A 23,702-nucleotide genomic window follows, 5' to 3' on the forward strand; every position below is an offset into this window, starting at 1 on the left:
AATGTCCGATTCCTGCAGAACATGACGGCGACGGCGACGAGAAGGTTGAATCGAGCGAATTTTGCAGAGAAAAGAGAAGGTTGAATCGCGCGACGGGGTTGAATCTCCTGCCGCCGCTGCGACGACGGCGGGTACAAAGCGGCGATGAAGATGGAGAAGAGGAGAAGAGGAGATGAATTCAATTTGTCCACGTAACCTATTTTTGGCTATGCAATGACCATTATACCCCTGCCTTGTTATTATGGAGTAAATTTGTGATTGAGGGAACTAATTTCTCCTTAAATTCGAAAATTACATGTATTAATAATAGCCATTGATTTTCTTGATCTTGTGGCTGTGATTTGTTCTCTAGTTATAGGTTTAAGGGGCTCTTGCCCTAGATCACTACTCTATATATATATATATATATATATATATATATATATAGGGAGATGATCAAAATAAGTATGTGTTTAAATCCAGAAATGCAGACCAAATCTCAGCCCTAGGATTAGATGATCTAATGGTCAATAATCAACCAAAAACACGGAAGGTCATAATTAAGCAATTTTAGGTCATATTATAATATTTGGATTTAATGTCATACTAAGATCGTTTTAGGTCATGCTTTGTTAGCATGACCTATAAATTACCTAATTATGACCTAAAAGTGCCCTAATTATGATATTGTTCTGCGTTTCTGTATTTAAATCCAGTTTTGCATAGATCAAAACCCTATATATATATATATATATATATATATATATATATATATATATATATATATAGGGTTTTAATTTATGCACTAGATTTAAATACAGAAATGCAAAACAATATCATGCGTAGGGCATGTTTAGGTCATTGTTAGTTTATGTTTAGGTCATACTAACAAAGCATGACCTAAAATGATCTTAACATGACATTAAACTCAAATCTTATAATATGACCTAAAACTACTTAATTATGACCTTCCGTGTTTTTGGTTGATTATTGACCATTAGATCATCTAATCCTAGGGCCAAGATTTGGGCTGCATTTTTTGATTTAAACACATACTTGTTTTATCATCTCTATATATATATATATATATATATATCTACTTTTGTGCAAGTAGCTTAAAATGACCTGAAATGGAGTAAGTAGTTTGGGATGGAGGGAATATATATTTTATCAAAATTTATGATGTATATGAGCATTACACCTACCATTTAGCTATATATGAACAACATTTTGCAATGCATGTGATTTATACCAAAAAAGTGTACTATTAAAAATGAGGGGATATACATTTTCGATTATTTCCCCTTAGTCCCATTTGGTCATTTGGGCCGTAATTGATCCGTGGCTTGCTTTATAAGATCAACAAATGAGATATTTAATGTTATAAATTAGTTAACATAATAGGTCTTTGTTATGATTAGTACATGTTGACAGTGATGATTTAAACTCTATTCCCCTAGCTTTTAAACCTTTATAAGTAATTATTGTGATAGGAAAATATGAATTGTCAATTGATTTTAACTTGTGAATAGTAAGTTTTGTTCTTCTATTGTCTACCCAACAACTTACAGACATATACTTTTACATTGATGGCATAAAACCAAAGTATTAGTATCTTAATTATTGTTTCCAATTCAAGAAAGATAATCAAGGCTAATACAAAGCTAGAGTGTCTATGTATCCACCAAAAGTGTTACCCTTAGCTTTTAAGCTACTTTTAGTTCTAACTGTTAAAGACTTACCTTAATCATACGAGAAGAAAGATAATCTTCATCGACTTGACAGAGTCACAAGCTTATAATAAAGGGTAATTGCACATTTGATGCATCTCTAAATGATATTTCATCATTTTATGTATGTATATGTATCATTTTATATAAGAACGTATCACTTTAGGAAGATTAAACACACTCAGTCGGTAAAACGCTTCCCAACAATTAATAATTTGGGGTTTACTCTACCTAATGTGCGTGAGTGTGGTTGTGAGTGTATATGACTTATGAGGGTGTAATTTCAAAATAAATGCATCCAGAATAATATATTGATGAATCGGGCAATTTTATTGTCATTATCTATTACTATATATTATTAAATAGTAAACTGAAAAGATTAAGAACTCGCATTAGGATCAATGGCAATATGACATTTTTGACAATATTTCAAATGGAAGTTTTAAATTCACATAGATCTTTATGATAACAAAAAGTTGCAAATTATATTCTTTTCTTTCCTTCAAATTGTCATTCTCATGTGATCTTTTCCCTATATTTATTTAACTCCTATCCGAAGCTGAATTTTGCCCTCATATAAAATAAGTTCTCCCATCTTAGATCTCATACCAATTTCCTTCAAAAGCTAAATTTAGTATATATACATTTTGAATCTTTAGTACTACAACATTAGAGGTAATACAAGTAAAAATATTGTCTAAAGTCAAGGAACTTCGACTATTGATGACACTTATTAAGAAGAAAGTATATAATTGGAGGATAGCAATAAATGAGAAGGGGGTGTATAAGATAAAGAGAACAAAAGAAAAGAGTTGGATAAGCAATGATTAAAAATTGTGAGTTTGAGAATCGAAGAAATAAAAATGATTTATAGTATGAATTGAAATGATATTCACAATGCATGTATGCATCATAGTCAATCTTATGGTGGGTTGGCATAAACCATTATGACCACAAAGCTCCACGCGAATCACCAAACTCCATATACCAAAACATACCCGCACGGATCCGTGTGTGTGTGTGGGCTTTTTAGGAATTGGTCAACCACTTTTTGAGCTTCGAGGGATAAAGGGGATGTAATTTTTTAGCAAAATCTTACTTTAAAAGAATAACAAAATCTCAACTTTTTACATCAAAAGGTCAAATTCAAATCTTTCCCAACAGAATAAAAAAAACACAAGTTTGAATATGGATAAGTAGAAGGGACCTCAAAGCTTAAACAAAAGTGTATGTTTGGATCAACAAGATGTATATTGTGTGTAGTGCCACTTGATAAGAAGGTTCTAGTATGTTTTATCATCCCTAGTGTGTACTATATATTATGGGATTTATTATTTTTCTATAAGGACATGCTGGATATTGTCACAATATATGTGGAACGTATATAAGTGATCAATTCTCAACATTAAAAAATGTTAATTTTCATACCTAACATTTATATATTGACACACATAAAAAAAACTTCCTCCATCTCTTAAAATAGAAACTTTGAAACGACACAGGTTTTAATACAAAAATTAGTAAATTTAGAGAGAGATAGAGAGAAAAGGGTGTTAGTGGATAATGAGTCTCACCTCATTAGTGAAAGAAATTTCCTTAAATAGAAAGTTTCTATATTAAGGAAACAGACCAATAAAGAAATAGTTTCTATTTTCAGGGGACGAATGGAGTATCTTGCAATGTTTTGTGAAAGTTGATGTGTGACGTTGTAGTAAGGGTACGAGACCAAAGCCATGGCGATATGAATCATCCGACGTCCATTTTTAGAGTCGAAAAAATGTACTTATGGGTATTTTTGCGACAATCCACCACCAGGAGCCAGTCAATTGCAAACGAAAAAATAATTTTTTTAACATAATGTCTCTATGAAAATAATATTCTTATTTTTTCATAAAATACACTCCCTCCGTCTCTCAAGAATATGCACTCTTTCCTTTTTAGCCCGTCTCACAAGAATATGCACTTTCCAATTTTGGAAAGTCTTTTCTCTCTAATGAGGTGGGACCCATTCTCCACTAACTATACTTTATTTACTTTTTCTCTCCACCTCTCTCTTACTTTACCAATTTTACATTAAAACCCGTGGCGATCCCAAAGTACATATTCTTTGGAGATGGAGGGAGTATATATTATATTTTAACTAATATACCTTCTTATTTGAATAGAGATAAATCAAAATATGAAAATGAAATTAAATTGAATCTCCTTATCTAAAAGGTTACATATCTATCCAAGTTCACATACTAGGAGTATTATATTAGATATATAGTATTTCTAAACATTAAAATTTTGGGACACAAAAATTCCAATGATAGAGGTAAACATAAGGCCATCCGCAACGCGTCACGCGGGCTCGACCTCGAACCGCACGAAGCACACGGCGGGTGGCCAATACTCGTCTAGTGAGGGCGGCTCGGGCAGCGCCGCACAAGAGTTTGTCTCGCAGGAGGTTGAGAGCACGGCAGACGATGCCGGGGGGTCCTCCCGTGGGCGCCGTCGGCAGCAAGGGAGAAATGCGGCGAAGGCAGCTAGAGGGAGGAGGGACCGAGCCAAATCAAGCCAGGCGGGCTCGAGCTCGGGGGCACCCACAAACTCCCTAATGTCCATGTACATGGCAAGATAACTTGGTATTCCGCCTATCTTGCCGGAATTGAGTTTATGGCAAGACAACTTGGTATTCCGCCTCCAGGTGGCTTCAGTGCACCTCCACCGCCTTCGGGGGATGATTCGCCGGCGGAGTAGTTTTTTTTTATTTTCTATAAAATTGTATTTTAAATTATGTAATTTTTATTTTTTTAGGATTTTAATTATGTGTTTTTTTATTTTTTTAAATTTTAAGTTGTATTTTTATTTTATGTTGTAATTTTATTTTATTTAATGTAGTGTGTTTTTATTAATTGAATTTGGTTGGAAATAAAAATAAAAAATGAAATTGAATGAATAGTAATTTAAGAGACAGTTAAGGGACAGATAAGAGATGGAGGGTTGCAGGTTCTGTTCCTTAGTTAAGAGATGGAGTAAAAAAGTACATTGAGGCCTATGAATAGTAATTTAAGGGACGGATAAGAGATAGCGTTGCAGATGGCTTAACTAGGATGTGCACCCGACAAAGTCCCATGTTACTAAACACAATCTAGTATATGTACCCTACCACAGTGACATCTATCTAAAATTACAACTAGTTTTAGAAACATAGAGTCCCCACCCAAAAAGACATTATTAATTTAATTAGCTCGACAAATCCATAATTTCAGAAGGTTACAACTCACTTTAGCCGCCAAACATGCTTGCATGCGCACATATATCTGAATATGTATACACAGACATGTGGTGATGTGGAAAAGGATTATATTTCATCCATTTGTAGAAAGTAAGAAATTAGATAATTGGTTATTTATATGTGGAGTTTTGAGCACTAAGATAGTGTGAGTGCTACTGTATCATGCGCACAAAAATATTGCATTAGAGGTGCCCACCACTTTTTTGTCTTTCAGTTTAATTGTTTTGCCACTAATTATTAACTAGGTGAATGGGGGCTTGAACTAGATCATTAATCTTAAAAAGAAAAGAAAAGAAATGAAGAAGTAGATCATTAATCTCCATTCTTCAAGTCACTAATTTACCACTTTACCACATGTTTGCGATGCTAATGATAATGCAAATTAAAGGCTAAATTGTCTTTATAAAAATAGGATTGATTTTGGTCTTTTTTGAACCCATGTTGATGTATGCAATATGTCATATTAAGTGATGGAGGTCACGGGTACGTATACTGTTTCTATTGCTCAAATAATACTCCTAAAATTTGTTACACATATATTGTTTATTAATGATATATTCCCTTTGTCCGTGAATAGGAGTTCCGTTTTTCTATTTTGATCCGTCCGCGAATAGGATAATTACTATAAATGGTAGAAGGACCTCACATTCCACTAGCTCTTTCCACTCATATATCATTTAAAACTAATATATACAAGCGATACTCATATTCCATTAATTTTCTTCCATTCACTTTTTTTTAACATATTTTAAAACTCATATCGGAAAGAAATGAGATTCCTATCTGCGGACGGGGGCGTACTTGTTATATCTCATAAAAAGACATAATAAGGGTAGCTTAATCACATTACAAAATGCGCTCAAATTATGAATATGTATATTAATATATGTAGATCAATAAATCCCACGTCCAAATATCGAAGAGATCTGATGAATTGATAGAACATGTGACCTGAAATCATTAGTGAACAAATTGAATAGAGGCATTAATACTAATTCATACTCCTATATACATAGTACTGTGCTTAATTATTTAGAATATATAGTAATTTAATTTTTTTTTACAGCGAAATACAAGTATTATTAAAATAGATTGCAGTACTCATCACTATTCCTCGAGCCCTTCAAAGCTACAAAATTTTGTCATTATAAGTAGATGAAAAATCCTTACACGCTACATCATTCTCTCATGGCTTTTATTTAATTTAATAGTGGTAAGAATTATAAGTGATTTTGATCAAGAATCTATGTTGATTGCACCACGCAAATCATCATTTGTTTCCTCTCTGTCCCTTAACTGCACAGTTCCTTTCAACTTAGCTTTGTTGGATGTCAACATTAATCTAAAGTATGGGCAACAAACAAGTCGATTCATTGCATGCAACTTAGAATCATGTTATTGTAGGGTAATGGTTTCATTAATTCAACACCACAATTACTATTCTCTCTGCTTTTCTGACGTGGATAGCCTTTTTTACCCACGTCGGCAACCTAAAATATTGATTCTAAATCCATTACATATAGTCTATATATTTGAAAATAACTGATGCGGCCCACTATTATTAATAAGTGAAATTCTATCAAAAATCAAAGTAAAATCTCAATCCTTGGATTCTTACATTGGATGATTGTGATAAGTTACATTATTAATTAAGCTACATTATTAGACTAAAATGTTACATTATTTTACTAAAACAGTACTCCCTCCGTCCCTCTGTAGCTGAGTCGTATTCCTTTTTTGGTCGTCCCTCTATAGCTGAGTCATTTCCATTTAGGGTAAAAATTAGGGATTTTAACTACTTAATTAATGATCCCTTATTACCATTTAAATCAAATTAATCTCATTTTAATTAAATGAGTCAGCCGCCCACCTACCCCGTCCAAAAATAAATCATTTCAACTAAACGTCTTTCTCTCTCATCTTTACCATCTCTCTCTATCCCTTTTCTCGGCATTGAAGGAGAATTGAAAACCCTAGTTCTCACTTTCAATCTTCCGTCGTCTCCCCTTCTCCTCTGCCCCCCAACGTTTGCCCCTTCTCTCCTTCCACTTTGGTTCATCTTATGTATTGATTCTCACAACACAACGCTCTATTTTTAATTGGCTCGAGAATGACCTTGATAAGGAAAGTCGGGTTGAGCCTCGTCGCCCCCTCACACCGACGCCGCCCCCACCGTGATCTGACCCATCAGATGTCGCTAAAAATACCGCTACGCCAACCCAACCCGGAGCTTACCGCAACACCACCCCAACCCCGATCTCACACTTCCGGCGATTTCACCCCCACCGCGATGACAAAGAGGAGCGGTGGGTCGATTGGAGGCATCCGTGCTGTAAAGCTTGGAGAGGAAGGCGACAAGTCGTCTGACAGATGAGTTGTGTGGATAATGCATGTGTGACTTGATCTGTTGTTGTGTGGACCTAGCAGATGTTGTTGGTTGAATTTGTGCATTGTTTGAGGCTGATTTTGTGCATTACAAAAAATGATTTTGCATATGTGAGTGACTTTATCTGTTGTGTGGATCTAGCATATGTTTAAGTCTGATTTTGTGCAATGTTTGTTGCTGGTTTTGTGCATTATTTGTGACTGAGATTGTGAGTTACAAAAACCTTTAAAAAAATGATTTTGCATATATGGATGACTTGATTTGTTGTGTGGATCTAGCATATGTTTATGGCTGATTTTGTTCAATGTTTGTTGCTAATTTTGTTCATTGTTTAGACTAATTTTGTGCATTACAGAAACCATTAACAAAAAATGATTTTGCATCTACTTTTGCATTAAAAAGGCTGATATTGCATATATTTATGCATTACCAAAGGTTGATTGCATCTACTTATGCATTAGTACAAAAGTTGTTATAGCATCTACCTATGCATTACAAAAACCATTTGCATATACTGTTTTTGCATCTACTTATGCAGTACAAAAACTGATATTCCAGCTAACTTATGCTTTATAAAAACCATTTACAAAAACACAATGCATGCATCAACTCTTGTCTTCACATACCTATACCACCGACAATCCTATCCATTCCTTCACCACAACCTTCTTCCACCAGATAAGAAATGCATTCATTGACCAGCTCTTGTGGGACTTCTAAGTTGTCCGCAAGTTGTGCACTTCTTCTTAATGTTGCTTTCTCTATGTGGGGAATTTTATAGCGATTATGTCCCTTCACCTTCATTATCTATACCATACATCCTTGTAATGTGTGGAATACATTGTCCAAAGTAACTGGACTTAAGTCATTGAAAGACTTCTCCACTGCCTTAACTAACTCATCTAAGGTTTTGCATGCAGTCTGAAACTGCAATGATTGTATTGCTCTGAACCAACCCAAATCGTTCACATTAGTATCAGGGGAGTTTGTTGGTTGCTGCACTAACTTAATATTGAAATCATTTTGAGTGGCAGCGGCCCTAAAATCCGCGTCATGATTTGCTAAGTGAGGCTTTGCATTATCTTGTTGAATGTTGATAAACTTACTTGCCCCCTCAGGCCATTTTTCCATTATGGCAAGAATGATCTGAAAACAAACAAAAATATGCATTAAAACAATACTTGTACTAATATGCATGTGTTTTCAGTGTTTCATAAAATGTTGGAATATTGAAATGCATACAGGTTTTTTTTATAAAATTAACTCCTATATAAGGGAGGAAATTACAAACAAACTCATATACTATAGATAGGAGGAAATTACAACTATGTCAAGAGGGCTCGAACTCGGTACCTCATGCAATAATCTCTAAGCTCCCTGCCGCTAGGACAAAGGCTCTGGACAGAAATGCATGCATTCAAGCATTTATTGCACAAATATGCAAGCCTTTTTAGTGATTCATCAAATTATTGAATAATTGAAAGCATATAGATTGTGCATACACATAATGCAGTTATTAAATGTATACATTAGCTTATTGATTAATCACTCTTTAGTCACCTCTTTGGCAATGCTTTCAATAGGCTTAGTCTTCATTGTTCCTGCCGGTCTATTTTTGTTGTTTCTTTGAGCTGGGACCTGTTTTCTGAATGAGAAAATTCCAATTTTTCCATCAAACAAAACATGTCCATTGTTCCCAAATATTGGCCTTGTAACTGCACACATAAACATGATCTTGGAGATGTATTTTTTGTTTTTACATGTTCGATGTGGCTCACTTTCTCCAGGTGCCAAATATACACGTTGGAAACCTTGAGTGATGCAGAACCACTTCTCATCTTTGTGGATGGTATTGTGCATGTTCTTAAACACAATCTTGTTTAAGATTTTGTCTAGTTCTATGGCTTGTAGAGTGAATGTCAAGTGTAGAAGCTTATTCGGGGCTGTTAAGTCAGGTCGTATTGCTGAAGTATGTGACCTAATTAGCCCAACATTCACCCATCTCCAAACTGTGGTTTTACCACATCCTAATGCAACAGTTAAACTTCTAATATTGCATCTTTGAGAGAAATGCAAACCTTGCATAACAGTCATATCTAGCTGAATAAATTTTCTGTGGTATCTAGACTTTTTAGAATTTACTAACCTTATGGATTCACCTTTTTGTTGTTGTTGTTGTTTTGCAGCATTCCAATATCTTATGGTAGTCTGTCTCGACACGCCGAATTTCTGTTAAGCTTCTTTGAGAATGTCATGAGGAGGTTTCCCATTCACGCACTTTTGGAGGATGAATTGAACTATCAAGTTTTTCTTCTCTGGTGAATATTCAATATGTTTTCCCATATTTTGAATGTTGGACTGGAGTTGAAGAAATGGGAGTATGAATCGATATTTATAGACTTAGTTAATGCATTTTGTATTGGAGGCAGGTGTATCTTTTGATAGAATTTCATTTGCCGCCACTTTAAATTTTTAGCGGCAAGCGTCACTTTAAATTTCTAGGGGTAGGTGGTAATGTAACTAAACAAGAGTTCTCCATTGTATTTATTGTAATTAATTTTAGTTGAATACAACGTGTTAAATTTTATAGATTGTCCATTAAATTTATTGCATTATATTTCAGTTACTCTTTTCGGATTTTTTAATTTGTTGTGTAAAATCAGATTGTAATTATTCCTTTATTACATAGACTTTACTAGAATATATAAAAAACATGAATTAGATTGCATTAATAATTTAATTAAGTTCTAAAGAAATCAAGTTAAATAAATGACAGTTAATCGGAATCAAATTATTACAATAAAAGAAAAAGAAAAAGAAAAAGAAAAACATCACATCACTTTATCTACTTTATTAGCAATCTCACTTAACCACTAAACACTTTTTTCTTAATCTCCGTGCCGAAAACTTATGCCCCTACTACAAGGGGACGGAGGGAGTACATTATTACTAGCTAAGTTACAATATTAAACTAATAATCTACATTATTACATGACACGTGGCATTAATGTAACCGTTAGATCACAAGATCCAATTAACTACAAGTATTTTAATTTTAATCACTATTTAATTTATGAATCTGAAATCTGAATACATCTCTATAACTGATTGTTTAAAACAGTATATTTATCCATAAATATATGTATTTCAAACACCAATTTCCTTTATCAATACATTGATTGCGCTGACATAACATGCTGTCATTATTCCTTTAATTTATGGGGTGGAACGAAATAGATAAAGAAACATTGACCTGATAACTAAGATCATCATTTCCAAAATTAAAACTACAATGAAACAGAGAGAATAAATGATAGTATAAAATGAAGAGAAAGAAGTAGCATGGTTAATTCCCTCTCCTTCAAACCCTCTTATCAAAATTGTTTTCATCATCTATTCACCCCAACCACATCAATTTTTCTACTATACATATCCACATACACATAGTAAGTGTATTACTATGTTTAGTTTCACCACTCTTCTTTCACATGGCAATGTGACATCTGTTCAAGAGTTTAAAATAAGATCTTTTGTTTTGATGGTGGCCTCATCATATAATATGACATGAAAAATGATCGCCTAATTTCAATTATTTATATATTGTTTCCCTAATTTAAATTTGTCACAAATTTTCATATATATGCTGTCTTTTATGTATGGTATGTTTTCATGATTTCTTCTGTGTTAGTAGTATTTATGAGTGTTTTACTAAATCACAAAAAATGAGTATTGGTAAAAAAAGTCTGAATTTTATATAACTAGCAATCTCATTTCCAAAGCTAAATTCACGGATATTACGAGCAGCTTTTCTAACTACGACTATGTGCCCTCATAAATACTTTAAACAAAGAGAATTTTGTCATAATACTTTATAACTATATATACATATTGATACGAAAATATTATCTAATAGAGTCCCAATAAGTTAATCAAGACATCCATGAAGATATGTTATCAAGTAGAATAAGATTCGATAAGCTAATCTATGGGACAACATTATGATTAAGGTCTTTAGGGGTTTAAACAAAAGGTTTTGCATGCATGAATCACAAATGGGATCAATCATTAAATTTCAATTATTTTAATTTGCTTTCAATTATATGTTGGATGATGCACACATATATACATTAATTGGTACAAGTGTACTAATTTACTACGCAAAGACCGACCTTAGATTTAATTATGTTATGTACGTAATCTCTGATAAAGTACATATCTAATCAACATCGTAAAGTGAGACAGACTATAGATTTATTCACCAAAATAAGAAAATAGTACATAATACGACAAGATTATATATTAAGCAAAAGTAGAAGCCCATTTGTCACTTTTATGGGCATAGTAACCATCTTATTATCTGTTCGGAGAGACCCAAATCTGAACTAAGCCCAGCTGAGGATTAAGACCCATTAATATTTTTCAATTTTATTTATTGTATTTTGACTTTGTAAGAACTTAATTAAGTCAAGCACATCACGATCGAAGAATCTCTATTTATCTATTTTGATCATATTAGTTTTGCCTCTTTATACTTTGATTAATGTCAATGTTAAGTACAGATGTAACACTTTTTTTAATAAGAATTAACATACAGATTATATCCAAATATTGATGGTTAAATATACTTTCATCTAAATAAAATGTTTTTACTTTGATATTATACATCCTTCAGCTCAATCAAATTTAAACCAGTGTTAGACAAGTCAAAACAAATGTCCGGATTTTCTTCCTCCTCCACAAATCTTGACATCAACTTTCTCTCTCCTCTCTCTCTTTATACCATAAAAATTTCTCACCCAAGCTCCATTTTTTCCATCCTCTAATGGTTTCATGACACACTTTCCTCCCAAATAAAGCCTCTCTTCCTTTACACTAAAAATAAATAATATTTATATATATATATATAAAAGAAAAGAGTTAAAACGACGTTGTAACAAACTGAATCTTGGGACAGGATGGCCTTGTCTCTTCTCTCTCTCCTGGGCCTCCTGTCTATGTCTACGATCCTCCTCCGCCCCGATACGGCCATGGCCACGGCCATCCACCTCGAGCGGGACCTCCCGTCATTCCGGGAGGCCCCTGCCTTCCGCAACGGCGCGACATGCAGCTCCAATGCAATCCACGTCGTGATGCCTCTGGACACCAACTACATACGTGGCACCATGGCCGCCGTGTTGTCAATCCTGCAGCATTCGACGTGCCCGGAGAATGTGTCGTTCCATTTCCTCTCCGTCCACCTCGACACCGAAATTTCCTCCCTCATCAACTCCACATTCCCTTTCCTCAGCTTCAAGATGTACCAATTCGACCCCGAAAGGGTTAGTGGAAAGATATCGAAATCGGTCCGCCAAGCCCTCGACCAGCCCTTGAACTACGCTAGGATCTACATGGTCGACATCCTACCGCCCTCCGTCTGGCGCGTCATATACTTGGACTCCGACATCATCTTCGTCGACGACATCGCCAAGCTCTGGGGGGTGGATTTGGGCGGGAAGGTGCTGGCGGCGCCGGAGTACTGCCACGCCAACTTCACGAGCTACTTCACGGAGGCGTTCTGGTCGGACAGGCAGCTAGCGAGTGTGTTCGAGGGGAGGCGGCCATGCTACTTCAACACAGGGGTGATGGTGGTGGACGTGGAGCAGTGGCGAAAGGGAGGGTACACGAGGAAGGTGGAGGAATGGATGGCGGTGCAGAAGCATACGAGGATTTATCAATTGGGCTCTTTGCCACCAATCCTGCTTGTATTTGCAGGGAATATAAAGGGGGTGGAACATAGGTGGAACCAACATGGGTTAGGGGGTGACAACTTGGAAGGAAGGTGTAGGGGGCTCCACCCTGGCCCTATCAGCTTGCTGCATTGGAGTGGAAAGGGGAAGCCATGGCTTAGGCTGGACGCTCGGAGACCATGCACGGTCGACTACTTGTGGGCCCCGTACGACTTATACAGGTCGTCGCGGGTCGCCTTGGAGGAATGATGGGCGTACGTGAAACCTATATATATACATGCATCTCTGTCAAAGCAAAACGGTGTGTACCTGTCTTCTCCATGACGATGGCGATGACAGTTATGACGGAGTTGTTATATGCATAGAGGATGGATGGAATGGAGCAGATTGTGTTGATAGTGATTTTTGAACTCTCACCCTATCCTAGGACGAACAGCCATTTTGTATGTAAACCTTCATCTACATATAATTTGTGTAATATAATGTGTTCGTCTCTTGTTCAACTTTATGGCTGACTAGAGAAATTCTAATGTTCAGTCATGCCATTGCCATAAAACTGGAAATATCTCTGAAAGGAAGTCAGCATTCATCATCTAAATAGAGAAGTCAAGTGGCTTAAATTGTTCATCTCATCATACCCAGTAAACAAACTCTCTTGGTGAGCTGCACATAAAGCTGTCAACCAAACAAAATTATTGAAAAATGTTTCATACAACACTCCCAAGCAATCAATTCAGATCTCTCGGACCAAAATCATAGGGAAGAATATATAAATCATTCATCTGGTTGACATTTAGTTGCTAACATATCCAGTCCTATATGCTGTTGCAGGTTGCCACAGCACTTGCGCATGAACAGTTAATTTGATGACACAAATTTTTCAAGACCACAGGCAAATGAGCAGACCAAGAGATACATGAATCTTTTTTTTTTTTTTTTTGCAGATTTAGTTTCAGCATATATTCAGCCTCTCCTGTGTTGATTGTCTAAGCTTGTGGTGTGGCTGCAACTGGACATTTTCCTAAAGTATTCCACAAAATATAATCCCCAGAAGTAACCTATTGAATTCACATGTGAAAATAATAAGAAGTTGCCCGGCATGCACCTCATAATTGAATTTTAAATCAATATGCTGCTATCAAGATCTTTAACAACCCATCAGAAAACTATCCACACAGGATAAACATACCTGAGCTGAAACTTCAATAGGTGCCTTAACTGCTGGAAATATGCTTACCTGCATACAGCACTTGAGCGTAAGTATCAAAGCCCCTAAAATTAATGATCACACTCATTTTAGAGTGAGGCATTGATTGACAAGACTTACAGATTTGGGATCAATAGAGATTCCTGAGAATGAAGGCCCTATCATCTTGAAAGAAACCTGTAAACAAGGAAATTAACACTAACATGAATAGAAACAAACAAATAAAGAAAAAGTGAGTGCAAATACTGTACCATAGCAAGTTATTGGTAAAATGTTGTTGCATTGAGCTTATTATTTTCAGGGCATTACAAGTTCCAAGTTTTGGAATTTGATCAGTAACAAGAACTAAATTAGTATCTTCTCGAAAGCAGACAGAACAGACCAATATTACCCATGCACATTTTTTTCCTCTGGGTGGCTGTGAACTAAGAATGCATGCACATATATTTAATAAGGAAAACACATACTGTCGCATAATTGTATGCCTGGCGGTTAAAAGGATCCTCTAGATCAGCTGCTGGAAGATCCTTAATCATTTTCTCCATTATGTAATCCTCAACATTTACCATGCTGCCACTAGATTCAGATTCAAGATCGCTGTCTTCAACACCCATCAGCACTGATCCAGATGAAGGCATTTTTTGTGCTTGCCACGGCGCAAATCTAACTGTCCCGGAAAAGGTTGCCTCGATGCTTTTCCCAGAAGCAATTCGAGTGTTTGTTAATATCCTCCAGTCCACTGAGTGCTCGGTATTTGATACTGTTCCAATTGAAGGTGTCCCATCAAAAGAAACAACCCTTCTCCTTGGAAAAGGCATTGTTACTGTACAGAACTCTATTGTTAAAGGAGATTTGTAACCTTCCATGATGCTTAACCTAAAGAGAAATGCCCCTTCATTTTCTGAGACCATTGATAGCTGATAAAACCCTTTAATGGGAGGTCCAACAGAACAAAGTGCCTGATAATGCAACAGGACAAAATTACCCAATGGTGGTGAAAATGTAATAGCCTGTTTATCACCACCATGCTCTGGAACTTGAGCACAAGGATGGAAGGTTAACGACTCAACTCGGGCACTAGCCAACCAGGTCAATGGTAAAGAAACATCAGGAAGTCCCTCCAACTCTGCTCTGCAGTTCACCTGACCAGAAATGGTTATGCTGTCTGGGATCTCATCTCTATCATACATTGCAGCATGGACCGTGTCATGAATAGTGAATAGAATCCGCTGCTTCCCCCTGTAAAGATAAGGCTTCCATGCTGGTTGCTTTCGATCAGCAGGAGGCACGTCTGCTGAAGAAAATCCTGTGGTCTTGATGGCAGAAATATTGGAGTAGCTAAGATCGAGAGGAGTACCTACACACAGCAATAATGAAATGATAAGACTAGCATAGGGCATTTATAACATAAAACTGAAATAGAATTAAAAATGAAGTACCACAGAAGAAATTTACTAACCAAAGGGCATTGCACTGCTGATGAAAGACCTAAGGACATCCTTATCCAAAGGCCTGGATCCCATCTTCGGATCATCAGACATAGCAGTTCCGGTCACGGCGGTCCCAGATATAGTGGAAGTTGCAACAGGTAAAGCTACAGGTTTTGCTCTTACAGAAATACTGGAAATTCCTATGCTACCAGTGAGGGTATCGAGCAGTCCACCAACTGAGGGAGATGCAGCAACAACTACTTCTGGCTCCGTTGTTTCACCAACTACGATGTCCCCGATTGTTTGTGCCACAGCAAACGCCCTAATTCAGAAAATTTAAGGGGTGGTCAACATTAGGGTAGGAAGAAAATGACAGCCTCAGTAAGCAGCATGCTCACCCTTAATTGACTGCACCAAATATAGTTTGGGCACAAGGGTTCATAAAAACATGACGACAAAATAGTCTTTAAAAGATGCATTAGAAGGGTGCTGATGAGAGTGGCGGGAGGCTTGGGGATTCTTTAGGAGAAACATTTCGAAAGATATCCTATTAACACCCCGCCACATCTCACCACAACGTCGAGGAAAAAGAGGGCAAGATTATCAGTATGAGCTTTCAAATACTTGAAGACTATAAAAACACAAACCACGTGCCCCAAATAAAAACATATGATGGAAAATATTTTTTTTATGGGTAAATGAATTTAAATTTAAAGGCCACCCAACAGAGGACGAACCTGAGGTCAAAGCATTAACCTCTCTACCGCTTGACCAACTCACACACACATGGTGGAAGATATTTATCAATATGAACTGCAGGAATACATGTTCTCTAAAAGTTTATTACCCAGATCACACATAAAAATCCTGATATTAATCAGAACAAACAGACTGCTACAGAAATCAAGAATAAAAAATTACAACTTACCATACCCTGTGATGGATGGAAGATCCAAGAGGAGTGAAGACAAACTCTCATCAGCCCCAATAGCATTTCCACATTCTGATGTATTACACATCCTTGAGTAGGACTTCAAATGACGAGGTTCTACCAAAGGCAATATAAGAATAGAATATGGTCCCTTAATATGTAGGACCAGAGGCCACAGGAGATTATTCTCCCCTTCTTCTTTGTTAATGTACAAGCTTATTACATGACGAGCAATTGGATCATCAACCCATGAATCTGATCCTTTAACAGATTGGCTCACACGTACACCAAACCCTCGAGCTGAGCCCTCCCTTCATTATTTTGTGAAATAGTTACAATCATCAGAATTATACTCAACGAGTACACTAAAAGTGGAATAAAAAATTCTTTACATATAATTACCAATAGTGTAAAGCAGGGGCAAGTAAGAAATCAAATGACATCGATACTGATAGCAGTGTCTTCTCCAATATTCTACCAGTATAAGTTGAACTATTAAAGATGAACTTGATCCAGGAAAGGATTCGATGAAAAAAACATAACTACTATAAATTACTTTACTGAGAGAGATTGTCTAGTAGTTGCAGTATATTAGTACTTTCCAAATTAATAAATTAAAACAAGAACCAACAGAAAGTTCTTCTTGCCAACGATGTCTACCAGATAGAAACTCAACCCATAATACATTAACTAGGAAGACACAATAATTATTATGTATTGTCCGCAAATAAGCATATCAGTCTTTGCTATCAATAACGTAGCTCGTTACAGCATCTACATAGTATTATCAGGAATATATTACCTCAACCAAATATGCCAATGCTGGAATATATTACCTCAACCAAATATGCCAATGCTGGAATTTATTAAAAACTTCAGAAACTTGTTTTATGCTTTACATTATGACATGAGAGTCTTAGCTAATCAACTTAAGGAATCATTAAACCGAAAACCACATAATTTCTGCCCATCAGCAAATGAATGATATTTTTGGTGCTTTTACCAAGTCAGGCAAAAGGGCGACCGAATGTATTAGATAATGACTAAAAGAAACCTTAGTAACACACATATAACAAACATTCACCATAGTTCACAAAAAATACAAAAATGAAAACACAGTATAATTGATGGGGTACGTACTAAACAAGCCCAATAGCAGTGGCGGCCCATCAGCCCAAAGCCCAAGGAAGAGTATCAGTTCGGCATTACCAAAGAGTTCGGCCCCAGCCTACAGCTCGGTAAAAGCCGACCAATCAAGCTCTACTCTCAGATCGGCAAAAGCTGCTCGGCAATAGTTCAGCAGTTCGGTCTCAGTATTCGACCGAACTGGGAGATAGTGGACTCATGCAGAACCTCCACGACCTCCACTACACGATCTATTTAGTGGTGGACCCATGCAGGATCTCATGACCTCCACGACATCCACGATCTAATTAGTGATGATGTAAGCCACGATCTAATTAGTGATGATGTAAGCCACGACCTAGTTAGTGGTGATGCAAGCCACGATCTTAGTTCAATGTATAAATAGAACTTAGATCAGATAGACTGGGGAAGGAGAAAAGAGCTCTCTAGACATCAAATATCATATAGCAAGTCTGTATTTGTAAGCTGTAAACCAGATCAAGCAATACAATCTTGCCCTCCTTTCTTCCCGTGGATGTAGATTTACCTCAGTAAATCGAACCACGTAATTCCTTGTGTCGTGATCTATATTTTCTTTTACCTGCATTTACTACCATCAAAAATTCGCCCAACCATCAATAATTGATCGAGAATTCCGATTTGAAAATCATCAAATTAAAATATTGGCAGTAAAATCAGTAGGTAAGAACTAACCGCTTCTTACGGTCGCTAAAAGCACCACCGAAGTCCGAATCGTTAGGCAACATATGATACTTGAGATCATCGGTGTTTTCCTTCTCACAAGCCACGCGGCACCGCTTTTCAACCACCGGGAATTTCCTGATACATATTCATCCGCAGAAATGATAAGCTTCACATTCATCAATCGATTTGACACAAAAATCATACGAAAACGAAATACCTGGAGAAAATTACAAAGTCCTGATTGTTTAAAATCCAGAGAGCTCTGATGTAGCAGCCGCTTAGCATTTTCACGTTTCCGATTTCGATATTTACAGCATTTTCCTACTTGTCAAAGCGATGAGTGAGATTTTGGGGGGCAGAGTTGAAATAATTCGAGCAGATGAGGCATTTTGATTCATGGTAATTTTCTCTATATAAATAATTACGTTTTGTATGCGCTTATTCAAATTCGGACTTCACATAAATCACACGTGTATTTATGCAAAACACATCTTTAGAGCATCCACTACGCGTCCCGCGCCCGGCACGCGTTTCGTTCCGGAGGGACGGAACCGCAGCGGGACGCGTTGCAGCGACACGTTCCGTCCCTAGCCCGTCTCCATGCCGTCCCGTAGCCCGCGAATGCGCGACACGGGACGCGCCATCGCGCCACGCGACTCGGCGACGTGGCGAGCGCCCGATGCATGCGTGACGTCCACTCGCTGGCCCGCGAGTGGGCGTCGTCACGGATGACGCAATATTTAATTTTTTTAAAAAAAATTGAATTTTAATAAATAAAAAAAAATTCAAACGGTAATGTTACCGTTTTGTTTTTTTTCATTTTCAAATTTTTTTTATTTTTTTTTTCTTTACTCTATAAATAATCTTATTTCATACTCATTTCACACACAAACACACATCTATTCCTCTCAAATCCTCTCTATATCCACTCCAATTTCCATCTCAAATCAACCCAAACTAATGGATACTTTTGAGCAAATGCGTTAAATAATGGAATAATCACTTGAAGAAGATCGACGACTGGAGGCGGAGGAAGCCGCGCCGCCCCCACGACGCTCCCGGACGTACATCCATCGTAACCGGGAGGAAGCCGCCGCAAGGTTAGTACGTGACTACTTCTGCGATAACCCGCTTTGGGGAGATACCTACTTCCGTCGCCGTTTCCGCATGAGTAAACCGCTATTTCTCCATATCGCGAATACTTTGGCGGCCCGGGAAGAGTTCTTCCGAGAAGGGTTCGACGCGGTCGGTCGTCCCAGCCACACGACGCTGCAGAAATGTACTGCAGCAACCCGTCAGCTTGCGACTGGACAAACGGCCGACATGTTCGACGAATACCTCCACATCGGAGACACCACTGGGCGCACGTGCTTGCTCAAATTCTGCAAAGGCGTCCAGGCAGCCTTCACCGACGAATTTCTCCGGAGGCCAAGCACGACCGACTGTCAGTTTCTCCTCAACCTGCACGAACAAGTGTACGGATTCCCCGGGATGCATATGGAGTATAAAAACCATATGGAGTATAAAAACCAACAGAAAATTAATGTAAATACTTAAAAGAAGACAAAAAGAAAAGCAAAGGAAAAAATTGAACACCATCCAGTAAAATAATATTTTTCACATATTCTCAAATAGGAGTATTAGATCTATAATTAATTTTATTATACCAAAATATAAAATAAAAATTATCAAAATATACCAATCATACAAGGCCACATGGATATACCCCTTGGTTTTGGATGGGTCGAATGACATACATTGAGCACTGAGGCCTGAGGGTCATGATGTATAAATTCGTTCATTTATTTTTATAATTTATTTGTTGGAAAATTAATGCCAAAAAAACAAAAGGAGAAAATTGAGAAACCTTGAAACTTTAATGACTTATCAGTTGTCACTTGTCAGTACCTAAATTATAGAGTTGATATTTGTAAATATGATTGTCAAAGATCACCGAGTAATATTAGGAGGATTGAGTAACATGACTAATTTAATTCGTTTCCACTTTTATCACATTACTATATAGTATGAACAATTATGGATCCACATGGGGTTGGGATGTTAACGTATCCTATTATCAGCCCATGACCTCAACAGCTTCACTCCAACCTTGAAAATTTTCGGAGCAAGGTTCACTTCCATTTTTCGACAATCTACTCAGCTTCTTATATTTAACTTAATTTGTGCATCCACCCCGATGATACTAATATCATGTGCTATATATTAGCGAAGAAAATCCATATGATATATACAACTCATAGGGAATGATAAAAAAATGATCGATTATCATTTGTTATTTTCGACGATTATATTTAACTTACTAAGTAAAATTACTAATTTCTTTATTCATAGCAATATTAACTTATTAATCTTGTAAAATGTAATAGAATCAAACTTACTGAATCATCAATAATTAATAGTATGTGATGATTAATACTCTCTCCATCACAGTATATATTAGTACATTTTTTACGATGTCTAGCGAGATATTTAAGTTTTTTCCAATAATTAATTGTCTTCTTTCTCTTATTCTATTTTCATATATCTCTTAGTACTTTATTTTCTTTCTACTTCTTACTATATTATTTACTAGCTAGTATAATTTAATTTTTGTAAAAGTACCACTATCTAAATTATGCGTAAAACGTCTCCCTTAAGCTGCGATAGAAGGAATATAAATTATGATTAGTGATCGATATCAATCAGTCTGTTTTAGCGAGTAACATAGTAGATCATATTTTGCACGGTCACTGAAAATGAAAGTTGCATCACTTTGAAATTCCAAGATGGCCAATACATGTAGTTAAGTGTAAGACAATAGGCAAGCTTCTCAACTAGTCTATTGAATCAACACTCTAATGAGTATAAAATGTAAAACGTAAAAGTAATTAGAAATTTGAATACAATAATTATTATAGTACAAGAAAAGAGGAGCAGGATTATTATTTATTGGAGTATTAATTAATGAAGCGGCAATCCTTTCTGATCTCGCCGGCATCTCCGACAAGCACCTCGATCGCGCCCATTTTGACCATCGACTTGGCGAACTGCTTGAAAAACGCTTCCCGCGACTGGAACCGGCGCACAATGCCCGCGGAGGTGGCGTCCGTGAGCAGCGCGGCGTCGGACTGGAAAAGCCCCTGGCGCTTCTTCAGGGCGGCGAAGTAGTGCGTGTCGAAGGTGAGTGTGCTGTTGGGGTCCATTCCCACCACAGTCGCTAGACTCGCCGGGTTCGGGCACTGCTTCCTCAGAAACTCCGCGTAGGCCGGGTCCAGCGACGGGTCCGCGTCCCCTTTCCCCGTGAAGTTGTACAGCCGCCTCGAGAATGCGCCGCAGTGCGATACTCCGATCGTGTGCGCACCTGCACGCTCATAATTACTTAGGAATTCGTTCTGCCTATATCACAACTCTTTAAAGAATAGTACTCCCTCCGTCCCAAGCTACTCGCACTTATTTTCTTTTTGGGTGTCTCAAGTTACTTGCACTCTTTCCATTTTTAGTAAAAAATTTCACCTACAGCCGTCATTTTTTACTTTCCTATACACTCATTCCTTAATCTCCGTGCCGAAAAGGAAAGGAGCGAGTAGCCCAGGACGGAGGGAGTACTAATTAACTGATACTCGAAATAATTAAATATGGTAAGTTAGTTACCTGATAATGCGACGAGATCATTTATGTCTAGGCCCTTATTGGAGTAGATAGTTTGAAGTGTTGAAAAATTTGAAAATGCAGAGGGTAAATTGCCGTTGACATTTGAGATTAGAGAAACCCTGCCATCTTTTCTGCCTGTCAGAACGTCCCATAATGGCTCCTTGAACTGAAAGTTTGAGCAATAGAATTTAATTAAGAGAGGCAAAAGGAATCTGGAGTTGGTTGTTAATTAAAAAATATAGTCGCAAATTTACCGGAAAAGAGACAGCGTCACGTGCGAGAATATCAGCACAAGACACTTTTTGGGTGCAAACTTTCTCAATTCGAGTTTTGATTTCATCGATAACTTCGAACCCTCCCAGTGATAAATTGGGTCGTGCATCTTTTTCGGATTGATTTGTGCCCACAGTGTTCAAAAGTATTGATGCATCACAACCCTACAAATTTGATCACAAACCAATTTTTTCATTAGTAATTAAATTAATACTAATGCATGCAATATGAAATAGTAGTAAAAGTGTGCTTACTTTGACGAAACAATCATGGTAATGCACGCGGAGAAGCTTAGCACCCAAAGTCGGATCATTTCGTACTTTCTCCCGTACAACTTGTCTCACAAGTTGTTCGGCTTGCTTACAGGTACCGGTAACCTTATAGTAGTTTGGTATTAGACCGACCGGCTTGATGGGAGCTTTACTTTTTTTGGCACCGGCTGCTGCCACAAGAAAGGCTAATAGGAGAAGAGTAATGCTTAAGAAAGATCTCATTTTCATCGTAGCAAAACAAAAGGGAGATGTTTTTCAAAACCTAGTATTGTTGGTGATGGGGTACGTACTAAACAAGCCCAATAGCAGTGACGGCCCATCAGCCCAAAGCCCAAGGAAGAGTATCAGTTCGGCATTACCAAAGAGTTCGGCCCCAGCCTACAGCTCGGTAAAAGCCAACCAATCAGTTCGGCATTACCAAAGAGTTCGGCTCCAGCCTACAGCTCGGTAAAAGCCGACCAATCAAGCTCTACTCTCAGATCGGCAAAAGCTGCTCGGCAATAGTTCAGAAGTTCGGTCTCAGTATTCGACCGAACTGGAAGATAGTCAACTCATGCAGGATCACATGCAGGATAGTGGATCAAGCACAGAGATAGTGGACTCATGCAGGATCTCATGCAGGATAGTGGACCCATGCAGGATCTCCATGACCTCCACGACATTCACAACCATCATTAGTGGTGATGCAAGCCACGATCTTAGTTCAATGTATAAATAGAACTCAGATCAGATAAAGAAGGGTTAAGTTCTCTAGAGATCAAATATCAAATAGCAAGTCTGTATTGTAAGCTGTAGAAAACAGATCAAGCAATACAACTCTGCCCTCTTTTCTTCCCGTGGACGTAGATTTACCTTAGTAAATCGAACCACGTAAATCTTTGTATCGTGATCTGTATTTTCCTGCATTCATCACCATCAAAAATATGCCCAACCATCACTGGCGCCGTCTGTGGGAAACAGAGAACCAAATTTGTGATAAAGCGAATTTTTGACCCTTTTTCCACCCC

General features: G+C 37.3%; 3 protein-coding genes across 5 annotated transcripts; 1 reads left to right on the top strand and 2 right to left on the bottom strand.

Annotated features, from left to right (window-relative positions):
* The first annotated feature begins 12,209 nt into the window (after positions 1-12,209).
* Positions 12,210-13,657, top strand: LOC121799606 (probable galacturonosyltransferase-like 4). The gene has a single exon (XM_042199014.1). It carries the CDS (start codon positions 12,331-12,333, stop codon positions 13,348-13,350), a length of 1,020 nt encoding a protein of 339 aa, XP_042054948.1. The 5' UTR covers positions 12,210-12,330; the 3' UTR covers positions 13,351-13,657.
* A 114-nt stretch (positions 13,658-13,771) lies between these two features.
* LOC121799604 (AP-5 complex subunit mu-like) lies at positions 13,772-18,920 on the bottom strand. Of its 3 annotated transcripts, XM_042199011.1 has the most exons (9): positions 18,717-18,920; positions 18,509-18,634; positions 18,396-18,404; positions 16,672-16,980; positions 15,768-16,060; positions 14,776-15,665; positions 14,429-14,485; positions 14,291-14,338; positions 13,772-14,159 (listed from the first exon to the last, which is right to left on the bottom strand). In XM_042199011.1, exons 1-9 carry the CDS (start codon positions 18,782-18,784, stop codon positions 14,088-14,090), a joined length of 1,872 nt encoding a protein of 623 aa, XP_042054945.1. In that variant the 5' UTR covers positions 18,785-18,920; the 3' UTR covers positions 13,772-14,087. The 3 variants fall into 3 exon arrangements, with proteins under 3 accessions (XP_042054945.1, XP_042054946.1, XP_042054947.1); XM_042199012.1 differs by lacking the exon at positions 18,396-18,404; XM_042199013.1 differs by lacking the exons at positions 18,396-18,404; positions 18,509-18,634; positions 18,717-18,920 and adding an exon at positions 17,072-17,856.
* Positions 18,921-21,456: 2,536 nt separating this feature from the next.
* LOC121801035 (peroxidase 24-like) lies at positions 21,457-22,923 on the bottom strand. The gene is made up of 4 exons (XM_042200506.1): positions 22,678-22,923; positions 22,405-22,587; positions 22,151-22,316; positions 21,457-21,860 (listed from the first exon to the last, which is right to left on the bottom strand). Exons 1-4 carry the CDS (start codon positions 22,921-22,923, stop codon positions 21,457-21,459), a joined length of 999 nt encoding a protein of 332 aa, XP_042056440.1.
* Between the last annotated feature and the right edge of the window lie 779 nt (positions 22,924-23,702).

Source organism: Salvia splendens, chromosome 4 (genome assembly GCF_004379255.2).
Source record: "Salvia splendens isolate huo1 chromosome 4, SspV2, whole genome shotgun sequence".
NCBI lineage: Eukaryota > Viridiplantae > Streptophyta > Magnoliopsida > Lamiales > Lamiaceae > Salvia > Salvia splendens.